Source organism: Bacillus rossius, chromosome 5, assembly GCF_032445375.1.
Source record: "Bacillus rossius redtenbacheri isolate Brsri chromosome 5, Brsri_v3, whole genome shotgun sequence".
Lineage (NCBI taxonomy): Eukaryota > Metazoa > Arthropoda > Insecta > Phasmatodea > Bacillidae > Bacillus > Bacillus rossius.
In genome coordinates, this window is record NC_086333.1 from 37,542,899 (window position 1) to 37,563,415 (window position 20,517).

Genomic DNA, 20,517 nt, shown 5'->3' on the forward strand with positions numbered 1-20,517 from the left:
ATTTCTACCCTTAAAGGTATATAACTTCCATTCCCAAGTACATACTTCATTAGAACACGCGCGCGAGCAGCCGAAAGGTAAAATTTCACCCCCAAAAAGCCGCTAAAGAATTTAAACTTCATAAATAATAATCCCCAAGAGCCTATTGTAAGAAGTCACCACGTCAGCACGCTCATGTAACCACTCCTCGGGTAGACGGCCTGGAGACGCCACGCGCCGGGGAAATATGCAACCCGCTTGGCACCAGTGCTGAGACTTCAGCCGTCCGAGCAGGCGACACCGCAGCTCTGGGCAGAGCCTCGCTTCGAAGTGCTCACCAAGCGAGAATTCTCATTTATAGTCATTAATTATCTTCCAGCGTGGTTAAGCGTCATATCCGCAATATTTTGGGTGTTTCATTATGCTGGTGGTGCGGTGTAAATTGACATTAACTCTATTACAGCATGCCATTTCTTTACACGCTTTGGTTTTGTTAGTCGTGTACCTTGCCAATTTGTTATTTCACCTTATGTTACTGTACACGGTTAGGCCTGTCTCATAACCAACGCAAGAACGCAATACTGTAAAGATGCAAAATGTTCAGCAACCGCATTGTACAGCACCGGTTTATAAACTACGCTAAAATGGCAGTAACGGAACGCAAGTATTGTTCATCTCGCGTTTTGGCTTGCTTTTTCGAGAGTCGCATTTGAAGATAAGTGTTTCGAAAATTTTAAAGAAGCAGACATGTGCACATAATTCCACAAAGTTATTTTTATTACGTACACAATGTTAAGAGTTATCAAACCTTCACACAGTGGAAGAAATAACACTTCTTTTTTCATGATAAACATGAACTATCAAAAGATGCCTAGGGGGAAATTTGCTTTCTTGTTTTAAATCTTCGGGTTGGTGACGTCTTACGACTTGCTTGCTTTGTAAACGATAGTGATTTTCTTGCGTCGGTGACGTGTGGCTCTGTTTGTGACGTAGCGCCTCGCACTTCTCGGGACACAGAGAAAAAAAGTTTGTTTCAATCAAACACATATTTGTTTATACATGGCGAAACAAATATTTACTTGGTGGAACAAATTATTTTGTTATTTTAACCAAACTCAGTAAGTAACAAAATAATTCGTCACAACTAACTAAATATACATTTGAGTTGACAAAATCATTTTGTTGGGTCAACAGAATCTTTCCTACTGCAAAAAAAATTGTTTGAACTAACAAAATATGTTTATTTCGCCATATATAAACAAATAGTTTGTTGAGGCAATCAAACCTTCCTCTCAGTGCGATGTTCGCGCGCACGAACCTCGCAGTTACGGTTTACCCCCCCCCCCCCCCCCTGTTGGGTCAACAGAATCTTTCCTACTGCAAAAAAAAATTGTTTGAACTAACAAAATATGTTTATTTCGCCATATATAAACAAATAGTTTGTTGAGGCAATCAAACCTTCCTCTCAGTGCGATGTTCGCGCGCACGAACCTCGCAGTTACGGTTTACCCCCCCCCCCCCCCCTGTTGGGTCAACAGAATCTTTCCTACTGCAAAAAAAAATTGTTTGAACTAACAAAATATGTTTATTTCGCCATATATAAACAAATAGTTTGTTGAAGCAAACAAACCTTTCTCTCAGTGCGATGTTCACGCGCATGAACCTCGGCAGGAGATGGTGGCCGTGACGGAGCCGCTGGTGGCCAGCTACCTGTTCACGAACGTGCTGTTCTACCCGCTGCTGGTGCTGAGCGCGGTGCTGGCAGCCTACTACTACTACCAGCAGCAGACGCGCTTCGTGAAGCTAGGCAACGAGATCCCGGGCCCGCAGCCGCTGCCGTTCGTCGGCAGCCTGCACGAGCTCGCGTCCGTCAAGACGCCCAACGGTGGGTCCTTCAGCGTGGCTGACAACATTGCAACAAACAAAACCCTGCCAACTTTGAAACAAACATGGCTCCCAGTTAGAAGCACCAAAACATACGTGTTCATATAGTGGAGCCCTTAACGTCTGGAATTGATATTTCTTACAGCTTTTATTCGAATATAACAAAAAAAGTTTAATATAATTAGGAAAAAGTACAAATATAACAATAGTAGTAGGCGGCAAGATGCCAGGACGTGGATTGTGGATCCATTGTGGAGCCATATTGGACTGTGACGTCACGGCGGCCATCTTTAATGAACTTGACAGTGATATTTGACCTTGACCTTGACTTTGGAGGTAATCTTGCATTAAGTTGACCCAGGCGGCCATCTTGGATTCCGTCATCTTTGGTTCCACCATTTTGTTTCCTAGAATATTCCACCCTTTTGTTTTCTAGAACTTTCCACCATCTTGAATTCCGCCATTTAGAATTAATAAATTCACATTCATCATATTCAAAATCTGTAATTATTTATCAAAAAATCCGGGAAAAATCTTAAAATCCAAATCAAATATTTTTTATTATATTGCTTATTTAAATCGATTTCTGTTCCTAGTTCTATTTTAGCTCGATGAAAAAATAATATTTTTAATCGAAATTATGTATTTAAATAAAATCACTTCAATACAACATTTCACCATGAAAGTGCAAGGTTCAAGAAATAAAAAAAGCAAAAAATGTTTACATATTACAAAGCAAACATTATTTCTACAATACTTTAAGATTAAACAAGCTAATTACTAAAGTCTTTAGCGTTTATAGATTTCTGCAAAAGCTACTCACAGAATAATGCGAGGGAGGAAGCTCCACTACTTGACGTAGGAACGTCGATTTCTTCTTTTTAGAATCTTCTTCACCAAATACGTGTTGGAATGCATGGTAGGCTGCATCTATTCTGCATAGGACTTACCGCGAATAGATTTCTGATCCAAATCCTTGAGGTAGTAGGTCCAAAATATTTATTTCAGCTAAAATAACCAGGACCGGAATCGATCTAAACAAAAACTTTTATAATAAGTGATTTTTAAAATGAATTTGGAATTTTTTTCCGAATTTTGAGGTTAATAATTACAGATTTTCAATATGGTGGACGTTATATCATATTTAAAAAATAGCGAAATCCTAGATGGTGGAATATTCTAGAAAACCTAATAGGGAATATTTTATAAAATAAAATTGTGGAATCCAAGATGGCGGAATCCAAGATTGCCACTGGTTTCAAGGTCATGCAAAATGTTCTCCGAGGTCCAGGTCAATGTCAAATATCACGGTTAAGGTCTTACAAGATGGCCGCCATGACATCTCAATCCAAGATGATGCCAACAATTGCTGGCTCTTGCTGCCGGACCGCCATTCATCTACTACTAACCGAAATTGTTTAATTTTTTGCCCCAACCACTAGACTGAAGAAATTAAAATTATATTTGACACCTAAAATCATATTGTATAAAGGTGAGCGTTTACAACAAAATTAAACTATTAATAGTGTGTAAATGTTAAACGCTGTGCATAAAACTAATATTTGCTGCTGAGCATGATAATAGCTAGGGTACCCTAAACTGCCTTTAAAGATGGATTTATAGCTTTAGTTTTTTAGAAAATATATATGCGCAGCAAATTTCCAAATGTTGAAATAAAAACTTGATAAAAATAGGAATAAAAGACAATTTTTATTCCGTGTTATTTATGAACATGAACATGACTGATTTTTTATTATAATAATTTATTATTTAAAACTGTAATTTTGAACATTTAACTTCTAAATTTTAAATTTTAATCACGTCATTTTTTTGTTAAAATTTATGGTTCTGAATGTTTTGTATTCATTTGTCACCAGAGCGATGAAAATGCTCCGACTACATTTAGGATTGCAACGAAGGTTAATTGAAAAGCTATAGACTTAAGTACATCAAAAAAGAGTAAAGTAAGCCATCAAAAATTATCGTAAAGTGAAGCAGTGTGTGTGGATTTAGTATCGGAAAATTGTTTTAACAGTCAACAAAAGTAAAGTTGACAATTTAGACTGACAACGTAAAAAGTCATCACTTTAAAATCTGTAACAAGTAGGCATTCAATGTTTACGGTAAAATAATCTTCTTTTAGAGAATAACCCTCTTTGGATACACTCTTTTAGGTTCAAAGTCTGTTACAGTAAAGTCAACTGATGCAATTATTCTACTAACTTTTTGAAGTTCAATGTGCGAGAGTGGCTTTTGTGGTAATGTGGGCATAAACAAATACACTAAAAACGTTTACCTGACATAGAAGACAGCGCGGCGAATAATTTAGAGGCTTTTCTTTACACTGCACTTATGAGTTATTAGTTAATATCAAAGTAATATATTTTAATATGTCGCAGAAAAAAATTCTTCGTTCCTACACAAGTTTATTACAAACTTTCAGGCAATTGAGGTTTATTTCAGCAATACATTTTTAAAACTACAAGAAATGTTTAGAGAAAAAATTATTTATTTATTTATAAAATATTTGTGTAATTATTTTAATTTTAATACATACTATATTATAACTCTTTATATTGTCTGCTATCCTTCAGACAGGTGAGATAACAATGGCAGAAGCTGTTCTATTTATTTCTAGTGTATTTTGTATAACCAAGTTAAATAAAATAACAATGTTCGTATAATATATTATTTAATTTAAAAATACATAACTATTTAAGCTTTCTACACATTTTGCTATAAGTGACTCACTTCAGTTGCATTAAACTTATCGTTTCATTATCGTTTTAATACCAAATTTGTGTATTTAATGAACACAGATTTTCTAAGACATACTAGTGAGGAAATGTTTTTATCAATTCGGCGCCAATAATTAAAAAATGTTCATCAGAGTCATTAACAATATGGGCATTTTTCTGTTACAGGTAATATTTCTCTGTGAACTATATAAACGTAAGTGGGTAATTCTCATGAAATCCCGAAATTACCTATCAATAAATTAATGAAAAATAATTAAATAAATTCATCTTCGTTTTCTCTTAAATTTGTAGTACTTATGTTACTAGAAGTGAAAAATATCGTGGTCCCCAGAATAAATGAGTTTTGAACAAATTTATGAGTACTGAAAATAATCAAATGTGAGGGAATGATGACTGAGGTGAGGAAAGGATGTTTATATTAATTTCTCATATTAAATCGTATTATTTATTTTTTAAATATCTTAAGAATTCTACTAGGTTACATTAACTTAAAAATTATGAATTAAAACTCATATTGCCACTTGAAGATGAGTAAAAGAATACTTAAATCAAAACTTTTTCTTATCGTAGTAGTAATCACGGTTCAATTACAACAATAAACTATCAATATAAAATTACCAAAAATGTTGTACTTCTTTAGAAATACTTAAAATCTCTTAGTGAGATTCTTGAACATTATTTTGAACAAACTTATAATATAACTGAAAATAATCAAATGTAAGGGAATGACGGTGAGGGAATGACAAAATAAACCATAACCTAAATAATCTCGCAACATAACCTTTTGTAACCATCTAGCTTTTCTCTACGCTTTCTACCTTTAAAAACATACTTTACTACGTCATCAAAATTCAAATATTACAATTAACTTCTTTATTCTTCACTGTGATGGAATGATTGTTTAAAATGTAATCTTTAACAAATTACAATGACATCTTCTTCCAACAAGTACTTTAACAAGCTTGAAGTCAATTTGCCATTTCGAACAAGTGACCATACTACCAACTATCAAAAACTAATGAGACTATTACTAAAGTCCTCAAGAATATACATACTTATCGACTGTTGGTAATGATGTGAGGGAATGATACTTTTTCATGGGACACATGTTAAGTCAACATTAGACAACTTGTTCATGACTTATGATCCTAAACTCAGAGAAAATTTTAAAAGTTGTTGTATTTACAATAGACAAGCCATAATTGCAAACAGATTTTGTAAGAAATTTTCGATAAAAACTTTAGACAATGTTTTAATCTGGAGTTTGGGACATAGTGAGGGGATGATTTTCAGAGTACTATATATTTATTATTCTTCACAAATGCCCGTACGGTTCCTAAGTTATGACCAACATTTTTAGCCTTGATGATATTCTTTCCAAAAAAAAATACCATCCTAAATTGCTTAGGATTATTGTAAAAATTGCTAGGACAGGAATTTCGAGTTTCCATGAGAATTACCCAAGTATTATTCTAGCTGATGTGTTTTTTTTTTCTTTCTTTTTTTTTTCAGAAATCATGGAAAGAGCTTTGGTTCTCGCAAAACCGTTCGAGAAAATAGTAAAGGTTTGGCTGGGACCAAAGCTGATTGTATTCCTCGTAGACCCGAGTGATGTTGAGGTAAGTTGGTCAAATCTCTAGGTGAAAACGACATGCCATAATTTAAAGAATATTTTTTTTATTTAGTCTATTTGAAAAACTGCTCGCTTAGTGTGTACCCTGACTATCATGTCTTTTTTTAAAAGATAAACATGTATTATAAAGATGTATAGAGTACATTTTGAGGAAATTAATTTTTTTCTTAAAGAAAACAAGCTTCAAGCGATCCGTGATTTCGCTGATGTAACTTTCAGCATCATTATAATATACATATGTAATTTATATCGCACAAAATCAAATAATTTAAAAACAATGTCGCTTCGATGACGGTGTGAATGTTATTAGAGTTTAAAGTACGTTTATATAAATTTTAAAAAGTTTTATGCCTTTTAATGATTGTTTGGTATTTGATACGCAAAATCGCAAAACATTCTTGCATCCACAATTTAACGAAAGACAATTCTAATGGCAATTGAGAATATTTAATTGTCTTTTCAATCGAATACTTTCATTGGTTTGTTTACCTACGCATTATGAAGGACTATTTAATCAGATTCTTGTAGCACATTACTATAAATAAATATCCAGAAAATATTTTACACAAAAAACGCATTCTTCATTCATCTCTGTACCACAAGAAAGCAACCGAAAAACGTTTACATTCAAATTAAGTTATGTTTATCAGGTTGGTCCCAACATGCTGGAGTTCCAGAAATACCCTTATTGGTTGTAAACAGTATTTAGCAACAATGCTGCATTAACGGAATGAAGGTTATATGTGTATACATATCAGGCTCAACCATAAGAGTAGTATAGGAATAGAGCTACTGGCACAGGAGTCGGAGTAAGATGTGAAGTGGGGTCAATGACCGACCAACCTCTGCCGTCACGGCGGCCATCTTGGATTCAAATTTCTGTTCCTCAAAATTCCCCAAGAATGTCTCAAAAATTCTCAAAATTCCTAGAATTTTTCCTATTTCTAGGTATACATTCCCGTTTTGAGGGAAAGTTTTCAGTTTTTATTCCAGAAAAATTCAAAATATTTAAAATGTCTCCATTGAGGCTTAAATTCCCCATGGGCAAGCCTCCAATAAGGATCTGGAGGGGAGCTTTGACCTTGCCCTTGACCTCTACCACCATCTTTGCACTTTTCGATACGGCCATCAATTAAAAAACCTTAATAATATCCGGTTTAAACATAAATTTTTATAATTAATACAATTTTAATAAAAACTTCTGCCATCTTTAATAAAGACGTCACCATTGCACTTTTCGTAACGGTTATTATCTTGTATTCAAGACGTTGCATTTATGATTACGCCCTTCATCTTGGATGTTTATGACATCATATTTGCATTTTTTGTTACGGCCGCCATCTTGTTTCTAGAAAAGTTGCACTTTTCGTTACGCCTGCCATCATGGAAATCTGTATATTTATACTAGAAATCCGGGAAAATTTCTAAGTTAATAAAAAAATAATTTTATTAAATTTTAATAAAAACACGTACTTGCGTCATGGAGTCCCCGGTTATAATCCGACGAGGTCTTCAATTAAAAATGGTGACGGATCCTTCCTCCAGGAAAGCCACCGGAGGCTGACCTCCCACCACTAATACCAAGGCCAGCCAGTATGACGTCATTGGAGCCATATTGGGACCGCCAATTTGTTGTCTCCTGGTGAAGGCAGCCATCTCATTTCCGTCTATTAGAGGGTGCTGTCGCCATATTAGTTGAATTTTTACCCATTTCAGTTTAGGAATCATTTATTACCGTGGCGTCCGCCATCTTGTCAGCCATCTTGAAATTATGTAATTTTTAAGCTAGTAATTAGGAAAAATTCCAAAAATAAAAATTAGTTTTTAGAATATTAACTGTTTCGATCACTCCAGTTCGATCCTAAACTGATGAAAAAAGTAATTTAATTAAAAATACAATAAAAGTGAGAGGTTCGAGAAATAAACCATAAAGTTGAAACAAAATAATTGATCGCATAATTTCTACTCTACAACAAGAACAAAATACAAAGTACTACAATTTCACGATTTCTACAGACTTCTTAGAAGGCGAAGCGAGTCCTTCACATGACTTGACATGTTTTTTTCAGAGCATTTCCACATGTAAGTCGATTAACCAGACACGTCCAGTAAGTGGCCAGCCACACCCAGTTTGTAGCCAGACGCATACATTAGGTGGTGAAACACATCCAGTCAGTAGCAAAGAGGTATTATTTGTCGATACTCAGCATACATTTTAAACTGTTCATGTACAAACTAAAGCACTTAGGCGAAGCTCCTCCGAAACAAGCGGCATTATTAGCCGATACGCGACCAACATTTTAAACAGGTCATGTTCCATGTCAGGCGTATATACCTGTCGTCCCCGAACCACGAGTCCAATCATGTTCTATAGGTACAGACTTGTCGATGCTCATTCATCGTAAGGAAGGAAGAATGTTTAACGAAAAGAACACACATTTGTACGAAAATTCAACTTGTTAGGAATGCAAACTCACCAGAGGGATACGATCTCATCAGTAGGATATGATCGGTATGTAGAATAAGATGCACAAGGAAACAATGCCTCCAACAGCTCGCAATGCTCCAATGATCTAATAGCTCCACAGCTCCAAGTGCTCCAAAACTCCTGTCCTAAGTGAAGCCATCAGTAGTCTCAGACGATCGACCAATATGTTTAGGATCTTCCCATAGTGTGTAATCGATCTAGTTTAATGCTTTCATCTTCCTTCCATGTTTATTATAAATATTTATTGGATCAAAATCGTCCCATAGATCATCGTAAAATTTATCAGAATAGTTTATTTTATCTCAATATTTCCATTGTTTTGGTCTCAGGTCTTCATTACAGTCTTCGATCATTTCATCTTTAGTTGCTTCATCACAGTCTTCGATCTTGTCAGCTTTGGTCGTTCTCTATTGTTCAAAATGACACGGAGATGACTAAAATTTGGTGTAAATATATTTTGATATCCTATGAAGAAGCTACTTTCTTCATTAGTTTTCAATTTTAAATCATTAGCGAGATCTGGGATAGTATTTCAAGCATTAGCATTTTTACATTCTTCAGCATCATTATACTCGTCTAATATTTTGCCTTCATTCCACTTACTCGGTGTTGTAGACCCGTCCTCGTTATCTTAGATTAGTTGTATCTCAGATTAGTTGTACAGGTCTTGCGATGTTTATTCAAGAAATATCGTTGACCAAAGACTTCTGACACTGAATGCAAATAAATAGTTTTTGGCAAGGACACAAAATACACACGCTTCTATTATGATATTTAGCAGTTTTTCGCAAGGTAAACTCTTTGCTGCAGTATCTACAGCAGTGTCCTTTTGGTACAGCAACAGGCAAAGAACCAGGATCTATGTTAGGTTTTGTGACTAATACCAGATGCACTCTGAGAGTTCTAAATTATATCATCTACTTAAAAATACTTTTTAACATTTCGTCAGCAAGAGTAAATTTATTCCATAAGAATTTAGTCGGAAGTAGTTTCTTATTCTTGGCAACAGATGATGCCACGTAGTGTTTTGAGGTAAATATTTATTTTTTATGTGGGAGGCGGGATGCTCTCTCAGATCGCAAGAGAAGGAGAACTTAGCTAGACACCAATTAGAAGGAAGTTTGCCTTGCATGAAATTCATTAATAGCCATCTAAAGGCATATTTTTTGACTGAGTAATGATTTTTTTTTAAATTCCACCTGATAAAATTATTATAAGTGCTGATTTAGTAACAAAAAGTCACTTATTAAATGTAACTTAATAAATTTTGCTTATCTTATTTAGTAAAAGATTTTTCATGCAGATAATCATTTCTCAGAAATAAACAAAATCACAAGGACAACAACAACATAAGTCTCGCAAGGAATAACCAGGAGAATACCAACGAAAGCGTTGCCATGAATGGTTAGAAGAACTTGGAGAAACCTACAAAATAAAGGCAGGAATATTAAGAAGCCCGCGGAGAAAAACAAAAAAAAAAATATAACGAGATTATTAATTAGTAGCACACCGAGAAAAACATCATAATTTTAGCATGTTCCGGAGAAATGTGCGTTTTGCAGGTGATCCCTAGTGTAGGCCTGACTGGAGGCGCGGTTGTGTGAAGGCAATAGGTGTGGGGAACCACCATGTTCCGGAGATCATGTTCGTGTTGAAGGTGATCCCTAGTGTAGGCCTGACTGGAGGCGCGGTTGTGTGAAGGCAATAGGTGTGGGGAACCACCATGTTCCGGAGATCATGTTCGTGTTGAAGGTGATCCCTAGTGTAGGCCTGACTGGAGGCGCAGTTGTGTGAAGGCAAGAGGTGCGGGGAACCGGCATGTTCCGGAGATCATGTTCGTGTTGCAGGTGATCCTGAGCAGCAACGTGCACCTGGACAAGTCCCCAGAGTACCGCATGTTCCAGCCGTGGTTCGGGAACGGCCTGCTGATCAGCTCTGGTGAGTGCCCGTCCTGTCAGCATACAGCTCCTGCAACACCCGGACATATGACTCCAATATTAAAATATAAACGTTTCTTTCAGCGAAGGAGTTCCGATGATTAAACCGTGATGCAATCCTTGAGGAATAAATTCCGAGTTCAGTCCAAGTCTGCTAGTCAATTTAATTCTAAATAAATATGTTTGTTTTTCTTTAGGGACTAACATAGTTAATCATTTTTTCACCGCAATAGTTTTTTTTAAGTGTTCTGATCTCGCTCGTGTAAGGTCGCACTGTACTACGTTCACTTTACTTAAAGTGCGGGTACATGAAAGTGTGATATCCAATTCTAAACTGTATTTTTATTCGTCCTCATTCAGGTAGGTTCATTGGTTGGGTGTCCTCGACTACAGAAATCACGGATTTTTATCAAGTTATGTTGTTTCTGTTCGGTACAAATTTTGCAATCTATTTTAAACTAACTTCCCGATGAGCTTGAGACTTGAAAAATTTAAACATAGCTCATAACTGGATGTCAATGTACAAATAATACTGAAAAGCAGAATTTAATTATTTTAATAAAAAATTATTACTACACCACAATTTAAAACGTACTTAAAAGTATAAAACAATTTCTCATGGCCCCATAAATATTTATAACACTATACAGATTCCTGAACCAATACAGATTATCCTGAAAATTAATTATTCTGAATTTTTAATACCTATAAAAAAACTTGTAGGTTTTAAAACGAAAATGTAGGGCACATTCAATAGATAATAGTAAGGAGTGAAGGAAATAACAGTCCTTGAGAAAACTCACACATCAGTTCACATCTCTTTCAGCGCAACAAAATGTTTAGTGACTTGAGTGAACTATTAATGCATCAATTATAATATATTGCATGCACCCCACGTTTATCGATTTAAATCTGACAAGTGTTTTCATAATTATTAAAAGTTCACAATCACAGTTTTTTTATAACCATGTGCATGGGACTGTCTGTATGGGATTATAAATATGTATGGAGCAAGGAGAGATTATATTATATCTTTTTAGTCCATCTTAAAAAAGGTGGTATATTAAAAAAAAAATTTCTAATTTATATAATTTCTCTTGTTCTCTGTGGCGTGTCACTGACTCTTGTGCAGAAAAACTGTAATATATTACAGCAAAATATTTAAATAATATGTTTTATAATCTGATATTTCCAGCATTACAAGTTTATTTCCACTGTAAATATGTACAACGAAACAAATACATATTTGTAATGAAAATAAAGTACTAGTTCCACTGCTGTAGAGTTGGTAGGCTACGATGAACGCCAGCGGTGATGCCGGGAGCTGACACGAGGACGCACGCGCGCAGAGACACGCGAGTGCAGAGTGTGTGGTCCACTGATCCCGTGCCCTTGCGTCCTCCCGCAGGCGACACGTGGAGGAACCACCGCAAGCTGATCGCGCCCGCCTTCCACCTGAACGTGCTCAAGTCGTTCCTGGGCCAGCTGAACTCCAACAGCCGCGTGCTGGTGGAGCGACTGCGCAAGGAGCAGGTCAGCGGCAAGGCCTTCGACATCCACGAGTACGCCGCCGAGATCACCGTCGACATGCTGCTGGGTGCGTGCCTTCCCCCACCTCCCACCAACGTGAATCACGCGTGTCAGAACAACGTGAGGACATGTGTCGTTTTGCCTAAAGGCGTTTTGCCTAATTTTAGGCAAAACGCCGTTTAGGCAAAACGCCATTAGGCAAAACGCCGTTAGGCAAATCGCCGTTAGGCAAATCACCATTAGGCAAAACGCCGTTAGGCAAATCGCCTTTAGGCAAAACGCCGTTAGGCAAACCGCTGATAGGAAAAACGCTGTTAGGTTAGGTAAGGTAAGGTTAGGTTAGGTTAGGTTAGCTTAGGTTAGTTTATGTTAGGTTAGGTTATGTTAGGTTAGGTTAGCTTAGGTTAGGTTAGGTTAGCTTGGGTGAGGTTAGGTTAGGCTAGGTTAGGTTAGGTTAGGCAAAACGCTGTTATGCAAATCGCCATTAGCAAAATTACGATAGGCAATTCGCCGTTAGGCAAAACGAGGTTTTGTCATCATAGTAACATTGTAGGCAAAACGCCGTTAGGCAAATCGCCATTAAGAAAAACGCTGTTAGGCAAATCGGAGTTAGGCAAAACGCCGTTAGGCATAACGCCGATAGGCAAATCGCCGTCAGGCAGAACTCCGTTAGGGAAAACGCCGTTAGGCAAATCGCCATTAGGCAAAACGCCGTTAGGCAAATCGCCGTTAGGCAAATCGCCGTTAGGCAAAACGCCGTTAGGCAAATCGCCGTTAGGCAAAATGCCTTTAGGCGAAATGACTTTAGGCAAATCGCCGTAACGAATTCATGTTTAGGCAAACCGCCGTTAGGCAAATCGCCTGTTACTCCAACGTGACTGTTCCGTTGTCTCACTCTTGATACTTGGCCACTTAAAAACCTTTCTGTATGAGTATCGCAAATTTTTTAAGTGAAACTTCTTTTAGCCGGATGAGAGTAAAATTTCAAGGCACAATTTTAATGCAACGTTTTCTTCAAAAAATTTTGTGAAACGTTTCTAACGTGAAAAAGAAAGAGAATTGTTAATTAAACAAAGATATATTTATATATATATATAAAGAGAGGACTATGCTATATAAGTTGCTGGGCTCGTTTTAGTTCTCCTCTTTGTGCAATGATTCGTCCCCCGCAAAAAAAAGGACCGAGAGAGGTAGATAAACGGAAGTAAAAGACAGAGAGAGAGAGAGTGTGTACATCCGCTTGTTTCAGAAAATAGATATCGGTATCCTATACAATCACCTGCGAGTGCCTTAAATTTTATATTTGCTACCAGCGCGCTAGCGTACCTCCTTCTTCAACCAGCAGCGTAGAGTGCGCTGTTGAGACATTCCGTGCATTTCCCGCATAGAGATAGCGCTACCTGTTTTGAATTTCATGTATCGTAAAGAGATTAAGCGTGTCCCAAATTGCAGAATTGTTTAAAGAAACATTCACACGCACAGTTTTTCTTTATGGTGTATTTTAACAGTGAGTCATATTTAATGTTTTTTATTCATTATTGATTTATCAATAATTATTTATATCTGGAGCAGTTAATTTGAAGTGGGTAGTAATTTTTTTAACTAATGTTTACTTAGAAACTTGTCTTCTTTCTCTCTCTCTCTCTGCCATTTTACCTCTTACGATATACTTACGAGTCGAGGTTTGAATTGTCAAAGAAGTTTCACTTATATCACGTGTACTGAGCTACACACACTCTTTTCTTGCTTCTAATATTTAGTGTTTTTCCACATAAATTAATATAAAAATCATATATAATTATTTCCCAATTTTATACTTAAATATCCTTATTGAATGTTTGTTTAAAATCTTTAGGGCAAAATTTTATGTCAGTCATAGTATGTATGAATACAGTAAATCATGTGAAATACTATTTTTTATTAACCGTTAGCATGTAGCGTTCGTCTTCATATTCTTATTTTTATTAACGCATCTTAAATCTAAATAAAAAAATTTTTTCCCAAACTTTAAATAACTAGGATATGGTCTGAGAAAACGATGTATATATATTTTTTTTAATTTAATGAAGGATATACTTAAAAATAAAGATTTTGAAGACGATGGCTACGTACGGAAAGTAACGCAAAACTGTGTATTACATTATTTAATACTTTAAGTACATGCTAAAACTGCTATAATTTTTATCTTCAAGTTCATAAAAAATTTAATAAGGACTTTAGTATGTAAATGGAGGTCCTGTTGCTGGAGTTGTAATGTGGAGCGTATGTTTCTCCGCCATCTTTATGTGACATCACGGCGGCCTTCTTGGATGACCATGAGGTTGAACTTCAAAATTTGCCAAAAATTTCTAAAGATTAGTCAAAATTACACAAAAAAAACACCAAAATTTACTCTTCCTCCAATTTTTATAAGAAGAAAACACTCCGCTAAAAAAATAAAAAAAATAAAAAAAAAATTCTAATTAGAAGGAAAAATTCCCGTTTTAAAGGAAAAATTCCCGTTTTTATTATAGAAAACTAAAAAATTCTAGATATTCCAATTGAGGCTTAAATTCTTCAAGGTAAGTAATCTCTCGTGTCTTTCATTTCAAAGCAACCCCAAATTCACTGTCATCATCGTTTCAGCAAACAATTAAAAGCTTGATCAGAATAATTTATATTAACGCATTGTTTCCATCATTTACACTTCAATGCATCATCTTTGCAAGTTTGTTCTTGCATCGCACAGAATGAGACAGTTGAAGATTTACCAAACCGTTATTAGAGTTTGAGTTTCTATTTGTCGCGAAATGAATCCAATCATTGGTAAATGTAAACAGCGCCTTACGTCTGCCATGTTCACACTGCCAGAATGTATGTGGTATTGTATCATAACTGAGGGTAAACATGCAGGAAAAAAAATGTACCCACTGCGATGTTCTTAATTTTCTTAAATAATTAAGATACGTTTGTAGAAGTAATAAAAAATATTTATTGTTAAAAAAACTAATGTGTCCGCATATCGTAGGGACGTTAGGATTGCTTGAATACTTGAAGCGGTGTATTGATACTCTCAGGTTTTAACGTATAACGTGCTTGAGGACAATATAATCTAAATAAAAAAGTGTTCAAAGCATTTTTAAAAGTGATTTATTTAACCACTGAAATAGTGTGTTGTGAGTTTCAGCAGTAAAAAAAAAATGTTTTTTTTTTTCTGCCCGAAGTGTTACTTGTAGCAAGGCTGGTACAAATTTTTGAATTAACACTGAATTCAATTTTTTTAACTTTAATGCATTCATGGTTTCCGTAATTGTACGTTACCACATGGTGGATATGTTGATGTAAAGAACGTATGTATTATTTTTCACAATGTAATTTATTAATATATGCGCAGAGACGGTGATGGGTGTGAACAGAAAGGAGCAGAACGCCAGCACTTTTGACTACGCAATGGCTGTAATGAGGTAAGTGATGAATAGGGTTTCAAAAACTTTTAGTTATATTATTAGTTTCCCAACACACGAAACAGTTACAATGCTTGTACGATGAATATTTGATTTCATGACATGTTTTATTGCTGAAGTTACTATATGAAATTTATTTATTTAATACTGCGCGAAAGCCACTAAACGTCGTGTATTCAAGACAGTTATCAAATTTTAACAAAATTTAGTACTTTATAATATCACTTACAATTTACTTCAAATAACAACTAGTTCTCTTGTGTTCTGAAATAACTAAAACCTACAGTTACTAAGAAGCCCATAAAATTACCTATATCATTCTTGTCATTGTTACAGGTTATGCGACATCATCCATCAACGAACGATCAAGATTTGGTACCAGATCAAGAGCCTCAATAACACAATAGGATTTGGAAAAGAAGAAAGTAAATTGCTGGACTTGATCCATGATCTGTCTGGAAAGGTAACTATGTGTGCTCTCTGTATTTTTTTCATCCTGGAGTGTTACTGCAGTTTTCTGATAGTAAAAAAAATTGGTAAAGTATAAAATATTTTGTTCGATAAAAATAGAATACATTACGATGCAAAACTCAATTTTATAGGAACAAAGATGTATAGTCATTTAAATATTATAGCCATGTAAAAGTGATGACAAACATGATATCAATATAGAGATGCAATAAAAAATTAAAAATTTTTTCTAATATATTTTGTAGTGTATCTTTAAAAAATTCAACTTTCTTAACAATTTTTCACGAAATTTAATGTTTTTTTTTGGGGGGGGGGGGGAGGTTATGACACATTTTCTCAGAGAAGTAATGAAAATGTAGCAGGTTTAAATTCATGTACACTGAAACAAATTTACATTCATTATTACGTAACGCTACTATTATATAATTATCTAGTAAAACTTTAAATCAAATTTCAATAATATTTTTTATAATACTTAATGTCGCTTATGTCATTTTAATGTTTTCAGATTCTTTAAAATTCTGTTCTTCCGTCCTTTCCTGTGACTCGTGGCCACAAAGAGATTTTCTTAACATAGCTGTCTTACAGTTTTAAGTCTTGCATTATTTTAGTGCTCTTTCCCTCTGTCCCTCTCTGCCTTATTCCCCATACCGAAAATGGCACGATATTGTACAAAAAAAAATTCTCGTAGTATCTACATACACAGAAAATGTGACATGAATTACGGTAAAAAAATCTTAGACAATTTAATCTTCTGATGTTAGAAAAGGTAATTAAATTTAAAAAAAAAACTTTTATTAAAAGAGTAATGATTTGTTAGCAATCTAGTCGTCCTGTTATATTGGTTATATTGCAAGTTAGCGCAACGCTTCGTACGCAGGATTCTGTAATTGAACGCTATGTACAGGATAAATGTTTAGTCTTGCTAATGTTTGTAAACCATGTCTGATTATTCACCCTGCATAAGATAGAGAACACTGACGAACATGTAAATAAAATAAGTTATAATTCAAACGCTTTTGCGCTGCGTTATGAAACCATGCAATTAAACTTTAATTTGCCCTTTCAAAAATAGAAAACATGTTTGTTATAAGAGAAAGGAAAATTAAGGAGGCTAGTGGAGTCAGATAACTTAAAAGCTGGAGATATAGATTATTATCAAATCTTCTCCTTCATGATTGCACGCTCATAAGTAATTGTTAAAAGTGGTACTTGTTTACTACTTGCTTGAGTGATTGATTATTTATTTGTATTTTGGAAAGTTTTGTTTAGGATCTACTTTAAAAACATTAATACTATTTTTTCCGTTTGCCATGTTCCGTAAAAGTTTAAATATGGTTACGAGATAACACTAAGGAATAATTTGAACTTAAACATGCTATTTTAGCACCTTCTGCCAATTGAAAGTAGTAAATACTTATAATACAATTATATCGATAAAAGTGGCCGCAAATTAAATCATTTAGCTTTTAACTTAAAAAAACTTTATTTTAATATTGATTAAATAGGTTACACCAGGAAATATTTAGGTTAAAATACACGTGGTCGCAGGCCGTAAATAATTTCAGTTTTTATTCATGAACACCAAATCACACTTTGTATTCATGTATAGGCATGTCAGTATAGCTATCTCTTTATTAGGCATATACCATTTTAACATATTGTTGACATTTCGAAGCAATGTTTAAGCCATTCATTCGTACTAAGGTTTCAAAATACTCTCTTTGTCTCTGCGTTACAAAATTGTCCTATTTTAAAGTCAGTTACTAATTAATTACCTTTAGCCCAGAACATCAAATTGATATACATGTTTTGGCCAAATCTAAATAATCCTTACGATTTTTTAGTAAAAGATAACTACAATATTGTGACCTTTGATATTTAAGTTAATTATTGCTCAATAGTTGAACTAATTTAATGAAAGTATCCCATACAATTTGATTTCATATTTCGCTGTAATGTGCTGAGAGCGTTCCTTTAAAATAAAAATTCATTTTCAGATAAACCATCTTCTGTTCATTTGCATAAATGTAGAAAATAAATGTAAACCCTTAATATAAACATGTATATAAGTCTACCAATTATTTTAAATATTCTAATTAAATATTTTATACTTTTGGTCATCTTTAATTATTTAATGGCGTCCTATCACTATGCTTCATTCATGATAGCTGCATCTCCAGTGGACTGTGTAAGCATACATTACATATGTTATTAAAAAATGACTATTGTAAGTAATATTTTAACCAAACATACATCAGGATTTGACCGACCACTTCATGGAAGCTATGATATTTGTTGTAGAAAAATTTGAGCGTTTGGCTTGGTTATAATCAAGGATCTCATGTACTAAAGCATTAACAATTGTTTTCATTAAGTTTTAAATAATAATTTGGTAACTACATGTAAAAAGAAAGTTTAGTGGTACCATTGTAATCATAAATCCAATAAACTGTGTTGCAGGTTTTCAAAGCTAAAAAAGAAGAGTATTTGAAGAACAAACTATCAGGAGCCACCAGGAAGATAGTTGATGATTCGGACATCTCAGACGCGTCTACCAAAGGAACGTATTTCGATCAGACCAGGGGACTTAAAGATGATTTGGATGATGATGTTGGTAAGACTATCGCAAATCCTAAATAGTTTCAGTGTTTTTTAAAACCTTTTATTTTACGTTTGGTTTAAATATAACTTTGAGAAAAACACTAGATTGAAAAATTATCCATTATATCATCCATATTTCTACTTATACATTATATACTTACATCAACAAAATGTTTAATGTATCTATTACCCAACCTTCACTTGCATTACAAGTGAAAGATAAAACAGTAATAAATGACCCAAAATATATAATCCAATAAATTATTCCTTTACTTAAAACCTTACTTATATTGGTCACATATTGAATATAAATTAATAAAATGGAATCGTATAAATTTGTGAGAGCTAACACAGCTGTGATAGATAAGCAAGCAGTAATTTTAAAGTGTATACAACATGAATAACCTCTAAACTTAATATTATATTACTACAAGAGATCTTAATTTTTAAATATAAGAATGTCACAAATATGGGTTAAAAACTTGCGTTTTAAAAACACTCAAAAAATTCCCGCATATCATTTGAACTCACGTGGGAGTCGGAATGCGATTCCTTCAAAAATACCACGATGGTAACATTTTTATGCCAATACAAGCGGCCTCTCTGTACAATTTACTTGCTGCCGTCCGATAATAAGATACGAATAAATATACTGGAAAAAAATAATTTGACAGAGGCTTCGGAACGTTACTAATATAAAGCATTTAATTACTACAAAATATAACAAATTTAAACCAAATGAACGTATCTCTTGTATTTTGACGCTCTAATAAACACTTGTGTGTTTCGAATGTTACCTATCACTTTATTTTGTCCTGCGTAAAGTCAAACATGTACACTTTTTATTCACTTATAACTATACAAATGAGTGGAAATAAATCATAAACATAACAGAATGGATTTGAAGCTAAGTTGAACCATTTATTATGTATTTCCTAAATGGACTGTCTTTTTTTTTAAATAAACAAGCCGTTGGACATCTGTTCTGAGATAACGTTACTCCGAAATGTAAACTCTGTTGAGTTATTGTCATATAGCCTATACAATCGCTGAATATTTAATGAGAATCAAATGTGATGTTTTTCTTCTTTAAGGTGAGAAGAAGCGTCTACCGTTCTTGGAACTGTTAATAGATACAAATCAGAACGGAGGCCCGATTTCCGAAAAGGAAATCAAAAACCAAGTGGACACAATTATGTTCGAGGTAAGTTTTCAAGTTAAAGTATTTTTTCTTAAAATTTTTACTGTGGTTCATATGCTGTGGCACCACAATATCTTTACAGTCCATGCTAATTTGTTGTCAGGGTTATCGCCTGAGGAAGTAAAATGTTGTACAGTACTTCCTGTTTGAGCGTACTACTGCTGAAATTGTTTCCGTACTTAGTCTTCAGTGGCAACCCCTGACTGATGCATTTACGTGCAAAGTTGTGCCAACCAGCTCAGGTCCATATGTAACGATCCACTCTATGGTGGACGGGACGCTTCTGGCTGGTAGCCCCCCTTCCCCCCGCCCACCATCGAGCAGTGAGTGGCCTCCCTGTCTCCTGCCGAAGCCAGAAGTCTGTGAAGTTGAGCCTGTCGAGTTGGAGTCGCGGGCTGTTGCGCTCACTGCCACTCTGAAAGATAACCCACATTACTTGTCAGATACAGTGATCTGCAGAAGGAAGAATATAATAACTTTTATCAGCATGTAACATTTAAAAAAAAAGTTATTTTCCGCGTGTTTTTCTGTCTACATTAAGGAAATTTAATGTTGCAAATAGCAAAACAAGTTTTGCTTCATTAAACT

The 20,517-nt window shown here is 34.7% G+C and overlaps 1 protein-coding gene across 1 annotated transcript in view; it reads left to right on the plus strand.

Annotated features, from left to right (window-relative positions):
- LOC134531712 (cytochrome P450 4g15-like) overlaps positions 1–20,517 on the plus strand; it is a 30,603-nt gene that overhangs the window by 1,868 nt on the left and 8,218 nt on the right. Inside the window, exons 2-9 of the mRNA XM_063367531.1 lie at positions 1,651–1,864; positions 6,135–6,241; positions 10,591–10,681; positions 12,089–12,277; positions 15,584–15,653; positions 15,990–16,116; positions 18,588–18,741; positions 19,823–19,932. Coding sequence (XP_063223601.1) covers positions 1,654–1,864; positions 6,135–6,241; positions 10,591–10,681; positions 12,089–12,277; positions 15,584–15,653; positions 15,990–16,116; positions 18,588–18,741; positions 19,823–19,932 — 1,059 coding nt within the window. The 5' untranslated portion in view covers positions 1,651–1,653. The remainder of the gene's footprint in view (positions 1–1,650; positions 1,865–6,134; positions 6,242–10,590; positions 10,682–12,088; positions 12,278–15,583; positions 15,654–15,989; positions 16,117–18,587; positions 18,742–19,822; positions 19,933–20,517) is intronic.